The sequence below is a fragment of the Amphibalanus amphitrite genome, unplaced genomic scaffold (genome assembly GCF_019059575.1).
Source record: "Amphibalanus amphitrite isolate SeventyFive unplaced genomic scaffold, NRLGWU_Aamphi_draft 000256F_arrow, whole genome shotgun sequence".
Lineage (NCBI taxonomy): Eukaryota > Metazoa > Arthropoda > Thecostraca > Balanomorpha > Balanidae > Amphibalanus > Amphibalanus amphitrite.
In genome coordinates, this window is record NW_024881751.1 from 298131 (window position 1) to 310520 (window position 12390).

At 51.3% G+C, this 12390-nt stretch overlaps 1 protein-coding gene across 2 annotated transcripts in view; it reads left to right on the top strand.

Annotated features, from left to right (window-relative positions):
• Window positions 1-8308: 8308 nt before the first annotated feature.
• The window catches only part of LOC122386576 (protein trachealess-like), a 108289-nt gene continuing 104207 nt past the window's right edge, over window positions 8309-12390 (top strand). The window contains exon 1 of one of the 2 annotated variants that reach the window (XM_043375876.1): window positions 8309-8686. In XM_043375876.1, coding sequence (XP_043231811.1) covers window positions 8583-8686 — 104 coding nt within the window. In that variant the 5' untranslated portion in view covers window positions 8309-8582. The remainder of the gene's footprint in view (window positions 8687-12390) is intronic. The other variant, XM_043375877.1, reaches the window with a different exon arrangement.

Genomic DNA, 12390 nt, shown 5'->3' on the forward strand with positions numbered 1-12390 from the left:
TCATGGCTGGCCGGGGACCGGTGGCCACGAGTTTTCAGAAGCCAGCGACAGCGTAGCGCCGTCTCCTGGGCGTCGTCTTAGCCCCTCTCTGGGTCGTGTGGACCCGGCCTCCGGCCTATTCCAGCCTCTGTTAGCGGTTCTCTCGGCGAAGACCGGGCCTGCATGGCGCCTGAGTGGGCTCTGTGGGGCGCTTTTATGGCGCATTGTGGGGGAAAGTAGCGTTTTGCACTCCGTTGCGGTGCATGATATGGGGGTTGAGATAGGCCCCTTGGTGCTCACACAATGCAGGGCCTGGGTGATAGCGGCTGGAGGTAAGACGTGACTGCGCTCGCCTAACGCCTTCGAGCGCGTCGGTTTGAACGAATGTAGCAGGCTTGAAGAAACACTGTCTGCGATGGGTTTACTTATGGAGTTGTAAGCTCGTAGTCAGAAAGCACAGCTATTTTTTTCTAATGCGACACGACATTATACATATACAACCTGGCATCGTTCAAACTGATATTGCTTATCGTTCTAATACAAAATAGAAAACCTGAACACCACTTGGAAGTTGGATTACAACAATAGTCGACCACAACTCGCCTAGACTGGCGCCGGAAGTGCGCCATCGATTGTATCACACGCCGTTGTCTCTAGGGCCCCTCCCTCCCGGGATGGTCCGATATAAGAACTCCTCTCGGGTGGCACCTGTCGGCCGGCCGATATGCAATACACACATCTCAGGGACAGCTGAATGAACCCCCACCGTGGTCTCAGCGCGTGAACGTGCTGGCAACCACGCTCCCCGGACGCAGGCATCGGCGACATGCTTGTTTGTGGCGGGTTTGTCCGTCTGGGGTTGTCTGCTCGGGCTCCAGCAGAATTTGTATGAATTTGACGACGGTCTGGTTTGACAGCAGCTGACCGATTAGTGAGGCGTCCGCTCTTTTTGTCCTGGAACCTTCAACTGAGAGAGCTGCGATGTATTGTGTCGCTTCGGGGCAGTTTTTTCGGCCTTGGCGTCGTCAACCCGTCTTTCGTCAAGCACATCCAAAACGCAAGAAAAGAACGATGCCGATCACTACAAAAATATAATGTAAAATATAAAGTCGATCACGCAGCACGTTCTTCATTTCTTTGTTTAGTTTGTAACATTTCGCTCAGTTCCTCCACTTGTCTGGCTCATTTTGAACATTTAACTCATTTTGATTTCCTCCATTTGTTTAGCTTATTTTGAGCATTTTGCTCACTAACTATACAGACCTGCAGTTTAACCACCATTCCTCATCGCTCACCAACTGTTCCGCTCATCACCCAAACAGCCCGTCAACCCATCGACATCTCGCCCTCGTGCTACATGACTTTCCCAGGACTCCCTCCACGGACTTCACGTCCATCAAGAGCACCTCCGCCGTCCGCAGCGGCGGGGGCTGCACCTGACCGGCATCTCGAACCACCACGGCGGCGACGGCGGCGGCGGCGGCACGTCGGCGGCCGGTGCGCGTGCGGCGAGCGGGGGGCACGTCGGCGGAGGTGGCAGCGGCGGCCGGTGCGCCGCCGGCCGTCCCAGATGACGTGATTCGAGTGGCGATTAGCGCCGCCGGGCCCTCTGAACGCCGCTGTACGCGGACAAGGTCGTCCCGCCTCCACCGCGCCGCCACGCTCGGCCGTCTGCCCTGCGCTGGGTTGTACGGTGCGCCGCTCTCGGCGTGGGGCGTTGTTTATAGCCAGCCATGAGAGGAGTTAGGGGTCACGTCCGCGCAGCCCATTAGGACGTACACGCGACCCTACACGAGCTGGAGTGGTGTAGGACCGGCCGCGTACGCATGGTCACGTGGGATGCTGTGGCGCACGAGTTGATACGGATAGTTTGGTCACGTGGTATGAGGATGTGCGCAAGGTTGATTGGGCGATACTGGAGTCTGAGAGAATTTCGGGTCACGTGGTGGCTGAAAATGATGTCTTTTTTAATACCCTACTGCGAGCTGGAAGATGGTTTGACATTAAACTGTGACTCATTTGAGATTAACTGAAATCGGTGCTGTCATTCAGTGAACAGTGCAGATGCAAGATTCATTGCTGACTGCTGACTCAGCATCGAACTATGAAAACAAACCCGGTTATTCGAAACGGTTGTGAGTTTTCCCGGAAAATATTAGGTGTTTCTGGTGCCATGTATCCTCACACCCTCACTGCAGGAGATGTGGGATGGGCAGCTCAGTGCAGTACTCGAGAGAAAGTGACCTCACCCGGCCCGGTGACTCAGCAGTGGTTCGTCTGCAGAGAAAACAGCGCTGTGTGACCCCTGACCCCTGACGGTGGCCTCACCTACCCGGCTGGTCACCTGGGTGACCCCTGCTCCCGCGCCCAGCCTCTCCTCCCTCACTCTTCACACTGCAACCCGTCTCGCTCCCTAGGGGATGTGACACCAGCTCGCCTTGGCTACCAGCACAGCTTCTATTGCCTGGAGACCACCCTATTCCCCAGTTCTACCGTCTCACTGCAGCCTCCTTTACCACCCATCGCTTCCACTACCTAAACCATGCCTTCATCCCAGGGATGCGGAGCCGTGGAAATTTCAAACGGCTCCGGCTCCGGCTCCGGCTCCGGAGAAAAAAATCGGCTCCGGCTCCGGCTCCGGCTCCGGGTGAAATGTTATGGCGGCTCCGGCTCCGGCTCCGGCTCCGAGTAAAATGGTCCGGCTCCGGCGGCTCCGGCTCCGACTTAGTACATCCCCTATGCAATCAATTAAATACGGGTGGAAGAAAAATTGGATTGGTTATACGCGTTACCTACTCTTGCCATGACCGGCTCACCGCACTCCCCGCGCAAACGCACCTCGGAGAGCACTGGCAGAACAAAGGACTAGGAAGCGATGGCATTGGAAACGCAGTCGCCGCGAATCGGAGTTCACTGAACCATCGTAAGCTGACACCCATCTCGGCTGCATTGGGGGGGTGGGGGTGAGGGGTGGGGGTGGGGGTGGGGGTGGGGGGTGGGTGGGAAGAGACGGCGCTGGGAGTCGCAGTCCACTGCACTGGCTTCAAAACAATGGCCGTCACCTGATGACCGGTCCTCATGTTCTGGGGATGCAGTAGACGTGAGGGGGGAGGAGCAGACAGGAAGCTGAATGCGTACTGTGGGATACTGGGGATATTCGGCTTTTCATTCAATTGATGGCCCATGACGTACTATTGGTCTCAAGATAAGGGCCCAGGCGACCTGTAGTTTTGATGCGGTGAATACCCTTACCCTCGCCACAACTCGGGCCGAGTGCACCCCTCCTCCCAGCCAGCGCCACCCCCACTCGCATTGTGGCGAGGGTGAGGGTATTCACCGCATCAAAACTACAGGTCGCCTGGGCACTTATATTGAGACCAATAGTACGATATGTTTTACTGCCTTGTACTGTCAAACCGAACTAGGTCAATTATTTTTTCCTCTTCAAAAAATAAAAAGGAGCCGGAGTCGCCCCCTTTTTTGGCGGCTCCGGCTCCGGCTCCGGCTCCGGGCTATATTGTTTCACGGCTCCGGCTCCGGCTCCGGCTCCGGGCAAAATATGCCGGCTCCGGCGGCTCCGGCTCCGACTCCGGCTCCGGCTCCGCATCCCTGCTTCATCCGCTTCAGCTAGTGTAACTCAAGATTACTTAACTTCTCGTGCAACCGCCACAGTCTTCACACTCCAGTCCTCAGCGTCCAAAACCTCCAACAACTCCCGTCCCGCCGCCTCTCAGCCCCCACCCGACCGCCGCCACCCGAGACCCCGATCGGTCGCTCGGCAGCAGGGCCGGTCAAATTTCCGTGTCAATCTCGGTCGGCAATTTGGCGTCGGTTTCCAGCGCGGCTGCGTATCAGGCCGTCAGTGGTGGCCCGCATTAGGGGGTCATTAGACCAATCGGGCGCTCCGGCCGGTGTCAGGGCGGTCGGCAAAGGGTCCGGTCGGGACGGGCGGTCCCTCAGTCGGCGAACGGGTTAACCGGCGGCGGCTACTGATGGTCGAACCGCTTCCGAAAACGGTGTGAAAATTACACGGCGGAGTGGTGTAACGAGTGATCAGGGCCGGTGATTACAGGCCACCGGTGGAGGCGGATGATCGGAGGACGGGGCTGGAGGAAGGCGGGACTGGGTGAGCCGGACCGCCGACTGCCGACGATTCTCATTTGAAACGGAGTCTGCAAAGTTGTGTAGACCCATATTTGTTATTTTCGAACAAAAACTTAGACCGGTTAAGTTTTTGTTATCTTAACTGTACATTTGATTGTACACGATTGTACTATCAAAATTACATTTTGCCTTCATTCAAATGTCACCAACTATATTGCATATGGTTTGTGTTTTATTGTTTGAACATCTCTTTTGTTGATTGCATCAGTTCAGTTCGGGCCTGACTAATAAAAGCTTGTTGCCATCTCTTCTGCTCATTATATTATAAAAAGAGAATGGCGAATGAGTATCATTACGATTGATTCCAATCTATTTGCCGGTGTTCGTGATCGGCCTAATTAGCGTTAAATGATATATGTTTCATAATGGCTATTTGTGTGCTTGTGAACATTCGACCACTTAATTTAGCTTCAAAACATTGTTTACAACCAGTAATTATGACTTGTCGTCTGTGATTTTTCTTCTGACTGCTGTCGAAATCGTTACAAATTTATTACTGCTTTGCTGCTGACGACGCACATTTATCCCTAAGTCCCAAATTACATGGATAAAAATTAGCATTTATACCCTGATTTATCTCACATTTGTCCGCAATGAATGTATCGAATTAAAATCACGTGCTGGCCGGTCCCAAGCCTAAATATAAAGGCTTCAACGCCGCTGTTTCACTAATGTTATGGTACTGATAAATAACAAAACACTATGCATAACTGCACCGTGACTCAGAATAAGTGGCCAGGATTAACGTCCGTAGGCGTGACGGAAATAAAAATGCCCCGCTCGGACGGCAGCCGTGCCGGTGTGCGCCGATGGTATCGCCGCGGCGACTCCGAGAGAGGCGATGGCCATCGGCGGCCGCCAGCAATCAGAGCCGGGCCACCGGGCCGATATTAGATACACTTATAGCCGCTTCTGAGGGCTATCATTGACCGGCGCCGCCATCTCGGCAGCCGCTGACCGGGCCCCCGACACGTGCTCCGGCGGGCCGAACACGCAGCGCATACAGGCCACGCGCCGCGCCTCTCCGCGGGGGGGGGGGAGGGGAGTGTCGTGTCCATGCGCGGTTACGTAGGTTTTCGTTTTCTGTTGTGTTATTTATTTAGGGTAATAGAATACCGAATGATACGGTCTCAGAAACAGGCTCTGTTTGGAAAGTGTGAAGAGTGGGCTGATGAAAAACTGTTAATAATCTGTAATGAATAGCATTACTCAACAAATGGCCTACTTAGCTGCGAGACGGCACGTCATTGGGAGCCCTGTAATTACCTGCAAATTGTGATGAATGAGGCGGCTAGTTCTCTGGAAAACCGCCCGCGGCTACTGGCGAGAGAGGCTGGTCATAGGAGATGGCCGGGTGTTAGTAGCGGTATGACACGACGGGTGTTAAAAGATCTACTGATAAGGTGGGTGATGGCTCGGGCTCCCCTGGTTCCGTGACACGCTCCTGCCGTTAAACATGCTTTGAATGAAATTATATTCAAAATTCTAGATGATGGATGAATAGGAAAGAAAGAAGGTGATATGGGCTAAGCTTTTACGTTTTATTGTGTGTGAATTTTGTTTGTGCAGAGATCAGCAAGATGTTAATTTGTCCCTCGCAGTCTATGAAGTTGGTGGAAATGCATACAATTTTCATATAAAATATAACAACCAATATGCATGTACTTCCTCAAAGAATGTTTGTGTATCATAAAGCGAGACTACAACATCATTTGGGCGCCTTTAAAAATGTGTAGGTTCAATGTCCGAGATCGTTTGCCTGGATTACTACACTTCTAACGAGTGTGAGTTTTGCGTCGCATTCGAGAGGTGAAGATGTGATGCAGCAGTTTGTGCACATTTCACCTGCCTTCAGGGAGGGAGGATAAGGCCAAACGCAGCTGAATTTCGTATTACCCCGCTGAGTGGTCAGTGGTCACATTATGCTACTAGCCTGTTTCACAATGACAGAGGAACCATCCGGTGCACGACTCGGTTCTCCGGCCGACGATACGAAGCTCAACATTCCAGCATTTGCCCATTTCCATTTTGTCCGAACCATCAGGTCGTTCGGAATGTTTAAGCTGTTGAGGAACGCATCCGATCGGCGGCACAGACAAAGACTATTGTAAAAGGTAAGTATCAGATCCTTCAGACCAGTATGGCCAAGTTTGGCAATGGCGATGACAACGAGACACGTTGATGGGATTGTCTTCTGGGAGTTGTTGGGCTGGACGCAAATAGGCATTCAGGTGTCTGCTTAGCAAGCTAGCGCGCACTCGGTTGAAATTTGTTTTGGTTATGCAACATGATGGAGGACCTATGTAGCTAGTTGGCCGCATTATGCCACAATACATACGTCAACTGTGGTTCCTGATTTGTTAAGTGAATCCTCATTCTCCTAGCATTTACGTAAGCTGCGTAAAGTTTGGTCTCTCAGTTATGACCCCAAATACGTCACTCTTTATTCAAGCATTCAGCCATTTCTGTTGTTCAAACTAACATTGTTACCTTTTGTCTCAGAATACACATTTGTATATATTATTGTCACTGTTTCCTCATCTTGCCAGGTGTTCCTTGTCAGTCTTATTCCATGAATGGTATCATATCTTTGATCATTGTCTTCGATATGGAAGGCACGTATACCTACCGAAACAAATTAAAAATTTTACGCAACAAGGCAGGAAACATAATTCAGGATATACATCAGTTGTGAAATATTGATACACAGATACGATATGCAAATGTTTGATAAAATCTTACCTGAATAAAAACATGCCTAGGTATAGATGTTCTCCTCGAAGTCGCTTATCTGATGAAATACCTTTGACATCATTCTTTTCAATCGTATTTGAAACAGTGGATAAAGAAACGGATATTCACATTCCTGGCGTTTTCGAGCCAGACTGTGTTTGGAGAAAAATGCAATAGCTTTGTCTCAATATCATTAAACGACCACGATTCTGTGTTTGTGTTGAATGCTGGTATTTGACTATTTATGCAGCAATGCTGTTTTCGATAGTCCATAACCAATAAGGTGTGTAACAAATCAAAATGAACGAAAGCTGCTTTGATGATTTGGTTTATTGATTTGGATTAACCTTCTTAATTTTGTTTTGTTTATTTCCTTACCAGTGAGCCCCGCGACTTTTCTTTTCTTTTGTATGGCTCTAACGTTAAGGGTGCTATTGAGTCTTTATGCGTGTGCGGGTAATCGTGGTCAAGTGCTCTTGGGAAGCGATGATAAAATCCTACAATTGTCTGACATAGCTGCTCTTCTCCTCATCACCAAATCACTCTTAGTATCATTATGCCTCTGAGCTTTGTAGCGTTTAATCTATATTTATATACGATTTCGGGCTACTCTGGTGAATGTGCAGGACGTTAGACTCGGCTGCTTAGTACCTATTTCCATCAACATGGGTAGGGCAGCCTGCATTTGATGTTATGAGTAAATGCGACGGACAAATGCTTGTAAGTCTTTAGTCCGAGTGTTTTTTTTTCGCATCTAAAATCTTATTTCTAGCATTTCTTTTGACACCGATGCTTGTTAACTTTGTAGGTAATGTTATCTGCCTTCCCAGTGGGACATTTCAGGTATCCAATCACCTGACAGCCATCGGTAGGCTCGATAGTAACATAAACAGCTTCTGTCCGCGAGTGGCGCCTCCAAATGCGCGTGAAATGCGCGTGTCGACTCCATCGGAAATTCCTCGGCGTTTCTAAACGCGTCGGACATGCGTGACGAGCGTGCGATGTGTCCGGCGGCGCCTGGCCGGCACAGAAGCTCATTTGTGACACAGCGCACGCCGCCAGTGACCATTCACGTGCACTCGTCATTCAGGCACCGGCGGCGCCGCGTCAGATAGGGGCCGCTCGGAGATAACCTGGCCGGCCAGTCATTATTTGAGCCATTAGCTGGCGGCGGCTGCGCCAGCTACGGCCACCGGCAGCCCCGAGCTGGCTGAACTCATCCATCATCGCGCTCGTTACTGGCCGGACGGCAGCCCGCGCCAGCTTCTGCCGCCGCTGCGCCGGCGCGCGACAGCCCGCGCCGCGCCGCCACCGCCGCAGCCGCGCCGCCACCGTCTCAGCCGCGCCGCCACCGCCGCCCTCATTAATCGAACACGGCCCGCGCCGCACTCATTTTTTTCACAATCACCCTCCAATATGAGTTTTTGGAAAGGCGCTTAGCACCTGTGAGTGGCTACCTGTGTTGGAGGCTCCGCCCCCGGCCGGCGGCGCGCGCTGTGATTGGTCGCCGGCCGCATGGCTCGGCCGTAGAAAGTCAATGCCGGTCGGCGGCGGGCGGGCGGGCATGGGCGCGCGCCGGCCGGCCGGCTCACTCTAGTTGGGGATAGATGGCGTGGGGGTGTGCGGCGGTGCGGAGGGCGGCAGCCGGCTCCGACGACGACCGCGCGTGCTGAGAGAGCGACTGTCGAGCGGCCCAGACAGCAGCGATGATGCAGCCGGGCGATGGGTTCCCCGGAGGTCACCACTCGCTGCACCCGCACTCGCACGTGCCCATGGACCTGCACATGGCGCAGGGATTCCAGTACTACCGGTGAGTACCGCCGGGGATCGTGGAGGGACACGTGACCCACGGGTCCGTACACGGCGTGCGTGGGGTCGGGTGCATATAACTGGGTTAGTGTGTGACTGTGATGTGTCTTGGGCGATCCACTCATCCCATAAGCTCTTGTAGGTAGGTATAAGGTATGCTTGCATACGAGTAATTTTATTTATATCAAGGAAGAGTTTGCAATTGAAGAGCATTGATCTGTTTATTTTGGTCGATTCTTTAATACATATTACTTATAAAAGTTTTCCAATTTCTGGAGAAGCTCTCTATCGTAGACAATGTCTCGAGCATCATTCTACGGAATTTCTGACGTACATTTTATTCAAATTTTCTCTGACAGCCACTATCAATCGCCCGATCCGAGACATTCACGTGCATTTCCTCTCTGTCGGTACTCCGTCACAAACAATTGTGGCGCATTTTATTCAGACTCGTGCATTCCTCGGCTCTGTTTTGCATGCCGTGCAGCGCGCGGAGTGTTGTGCTCGGGTCGCCCCCACTCTGCAGCGTGTGCCGCGGCCAGCTATCGGTCGTAGGCGCCCTGTTCAGAGTAGGAACTGCTCCATCCAGCTTCTCTGGCATCTGATGAGGTGGTGGGACGCAAAGTGGAAGTAAAAAGGTCTGAACATAATTGAGTGCATTGAAAGAGATACTGTCGGAGTGACTTTTGTTAGCTTAAGTGATCGTAGTGTGGTCATAGGGTCAGATTTTATTGCAACGTGACTGTTAATGCTCACTATCGTGGCTGCCCTTCCTACAAAAAAAAAAAACAGCGTAGGCGTAAATTTGTATAGGCATAACTTAAACGAAGGGAGTTTATCAATATTTGTCAGGAACAATATCAGGATCGGGGCCAGGTGACAGGTGCAATTCAAACGTGCATGCAGTTGATATAGGTAACTGAACAAATTGACACAAGCTTAGGCAACTCCAAATACCAATGTGATCTTCCTACGATCTTTCCTACTGTATGTGCACCACTTCAGTAAACCACCACCACACCTCAGCCACCGGAAACCGGGACCGGTGTGGATCCAGTGTCCGTATGTCGGCTCCGTGACGCCTCTGCTCCTCCCAGTTCCGGCAGATCCGTCCCCCCTCCACACGGCGTGAGGTCGAGGCGGATCCCGCTGCTCCCGTGCCATGTCTCAGTGACGCCCGGCTGTCCCGGGCGGTAGGTGTGCTGACACGGGGCGGTCTTCGCTGCCAGCGGGCTCCCTGCCGACTGTCGGTGTCCTGTCAGAGTCCTGCAGGGTCAGACAGTCAGTGGCAGTGGCGAAGTCTCCCTAGGATCGTTTGTACCCACAATCCTGCAGCCTTTATTACAACAGTCCCAGTGAGTCCCAATTGCCCTACATTTCCCATTTCTTCCTGTTTAAAAAAATCTCGCTGTCTCATAGTTCCCACCAATCGTTCAGTCGGGTCGCAGAACGCGAGGGTTCGACTTAATATTTTATTTTCTAGCCTCTCTCCGACTCCTCACTCAACATGTTCCCGACACGCCATTCGAGTTACGTAAACTTCATTAAACTTTATCCAACATTTTATTCCTGTATTTACATGCTTCTTGTATTACATTTACATCTTTTCCAAACTCCCCTTCAATGCGTCCATCCGAGTCTATCCAAAGTCCAGCCCGGCTTCTATTACCGTCGACAGGCTGCAGTCACAGACGAATGGTACCGCGAACGACCGTCGGCATCGCCAAAGTGGCTCCTCACCGGATCGTCGATGGTCTGAGATCACCGGCCGGCAGTCGGCGACACGGCTGTTTGTGTCTTTTACCGAATACGATGACAGCATTTCCATACAATCCGCTCGACGGTAACATGACACTAGCGGCCGGCCGGGGACGGACGCTGAGCCTGAATGACGTTGGTGACGCTGGTGACGTGGCTGACTTTGGTGACGTGGTCGACACACTCGCTGCACGTCACGTCACGGCACTGGTCACGTCTCAGTGACGTCCTTCCCAGCGGCACCGGAACCGCTCTGCGTGGGTTCAGCCCATGGCTATGCGTGGTGAACTCAATTAACTAGTGATTCTGCTCGCAGGGATGTATAAAGGAACACGCACGCATATGATTATCCCTCGGATGTATTCTGCAGAAATTTGATCCTGCAACACTCGAACGAAAGTTGGCTTGGATTCTTCGCCCGCACTCTGCATGGAGCTCCAATTATGCCGAGACTTGATACCCAGGTGCTTCGCAAGCCTGCTGCTATGCCGGTAAAGTGGGGCGGGTCGGCTCACCTGAGGAAAATCGCGAGCAAGGGAGAAAGATGTGGTCAGCTAGCGTCTCAGTCGTGTCAACCGCCCCAGGAAACAGACCGGAGCGGTCCGTCAGTTTCCGAGTGCGGCTAGAGCCGTGTTATCTTCTGCACGACATCGGAAGGCTGGCCGGTGATTATGTGATTCATTCGGCGAGATAACTGCCACCTGAAATAATACCCGTGAACACGGAGCGTCACTTCGTGGAAGGTTCTATTTAAACTAAGAATGGGATAGGTGTAGTCAGATGAAGAAATGAACTGACCTTTGTAACGATATTTGACGAGCCCCTTCTTACAGACGTACCTAATACAGGGACATAAACTGACATAGTTATCAGTTAGCACACGGACCAATGCATCATTCACTGAGAATTAGCTTGGATTATTCGCACAATTATATTCATTGTAAAACCATTTTATATCCAGCTTTTGCTGTTGCATGTCACTTTTCAGTGTCCTAACAATCAAATATTAAAGGAGGATTATAAGAAGCACGAAGGCAACTGTCAGGCTGTCAGGAAATGCTAACATTTGCATATAGCTGGTAACCATCTGGTTTATGGCAGTTAGAAGCCACCCACCTAAGCTGGTACCGGTTCAAATAGAAGTTTATTGACTTACACCATGTGAAAAGTATGCTCGAAGCTGGGACATGACGATTGTGATCAAGATGATGCATTGGGATGCTGTAAGGGCATGTCGGTTCATCCGTCTTTGAATTGCGCTTGGAATTCAATTAATATACATAACAACCTGTGTCATTGTTCCATGGATGATTGGTGACATACAGTGCAGAGCAGGATATGCTGAACATAGACAGCTAATCAACTGATAAAATATCTCAATTCATTACGAAATCGCCATCGATCCAGCGCTGCTCTATCTCTGAAAAAGATTGAGACGGCGGCATTGACAGTTTCTCCGATACAACGAGCGCCGGGTTCACGACTTTAGTCATGGCTCATTTAATTCATTCAATCTGATAGCGGTCGCGCCCATTTAAATCACACCGCTGCGAACCGACCGCCGTATAATACATATTGTTAAATACATCCGGCTCACAGCAATGTGCTGTTAGCAAGTCGTTGTCGACCTGTCTTTGGCAATCTCTCAAAGCGGTTACGTGTCGTGGATGGCATTTAACCTTCGGTTGTCGTAGTCAACAAAGGTTCGAGGATCCTAGGGAGCTGCTAGCTTGACCGTATGCGCTGACTCGAACAAACTCAGTCAACATTCGGGATAGGATAAGTGGACGTCCGACATCGCGAGGCAGCAAGTCAATTGATAGCATGGTTGAAACGAATGGCTTTACGGTGTAAGCGGTCACTGACAAATCTGCTGTGGGAACGGCACTATTGACAGCTGTCTTGGTGTCTGTCTGTCCGTCTGTTTGTCTGCCAGTTTGTCAAGTA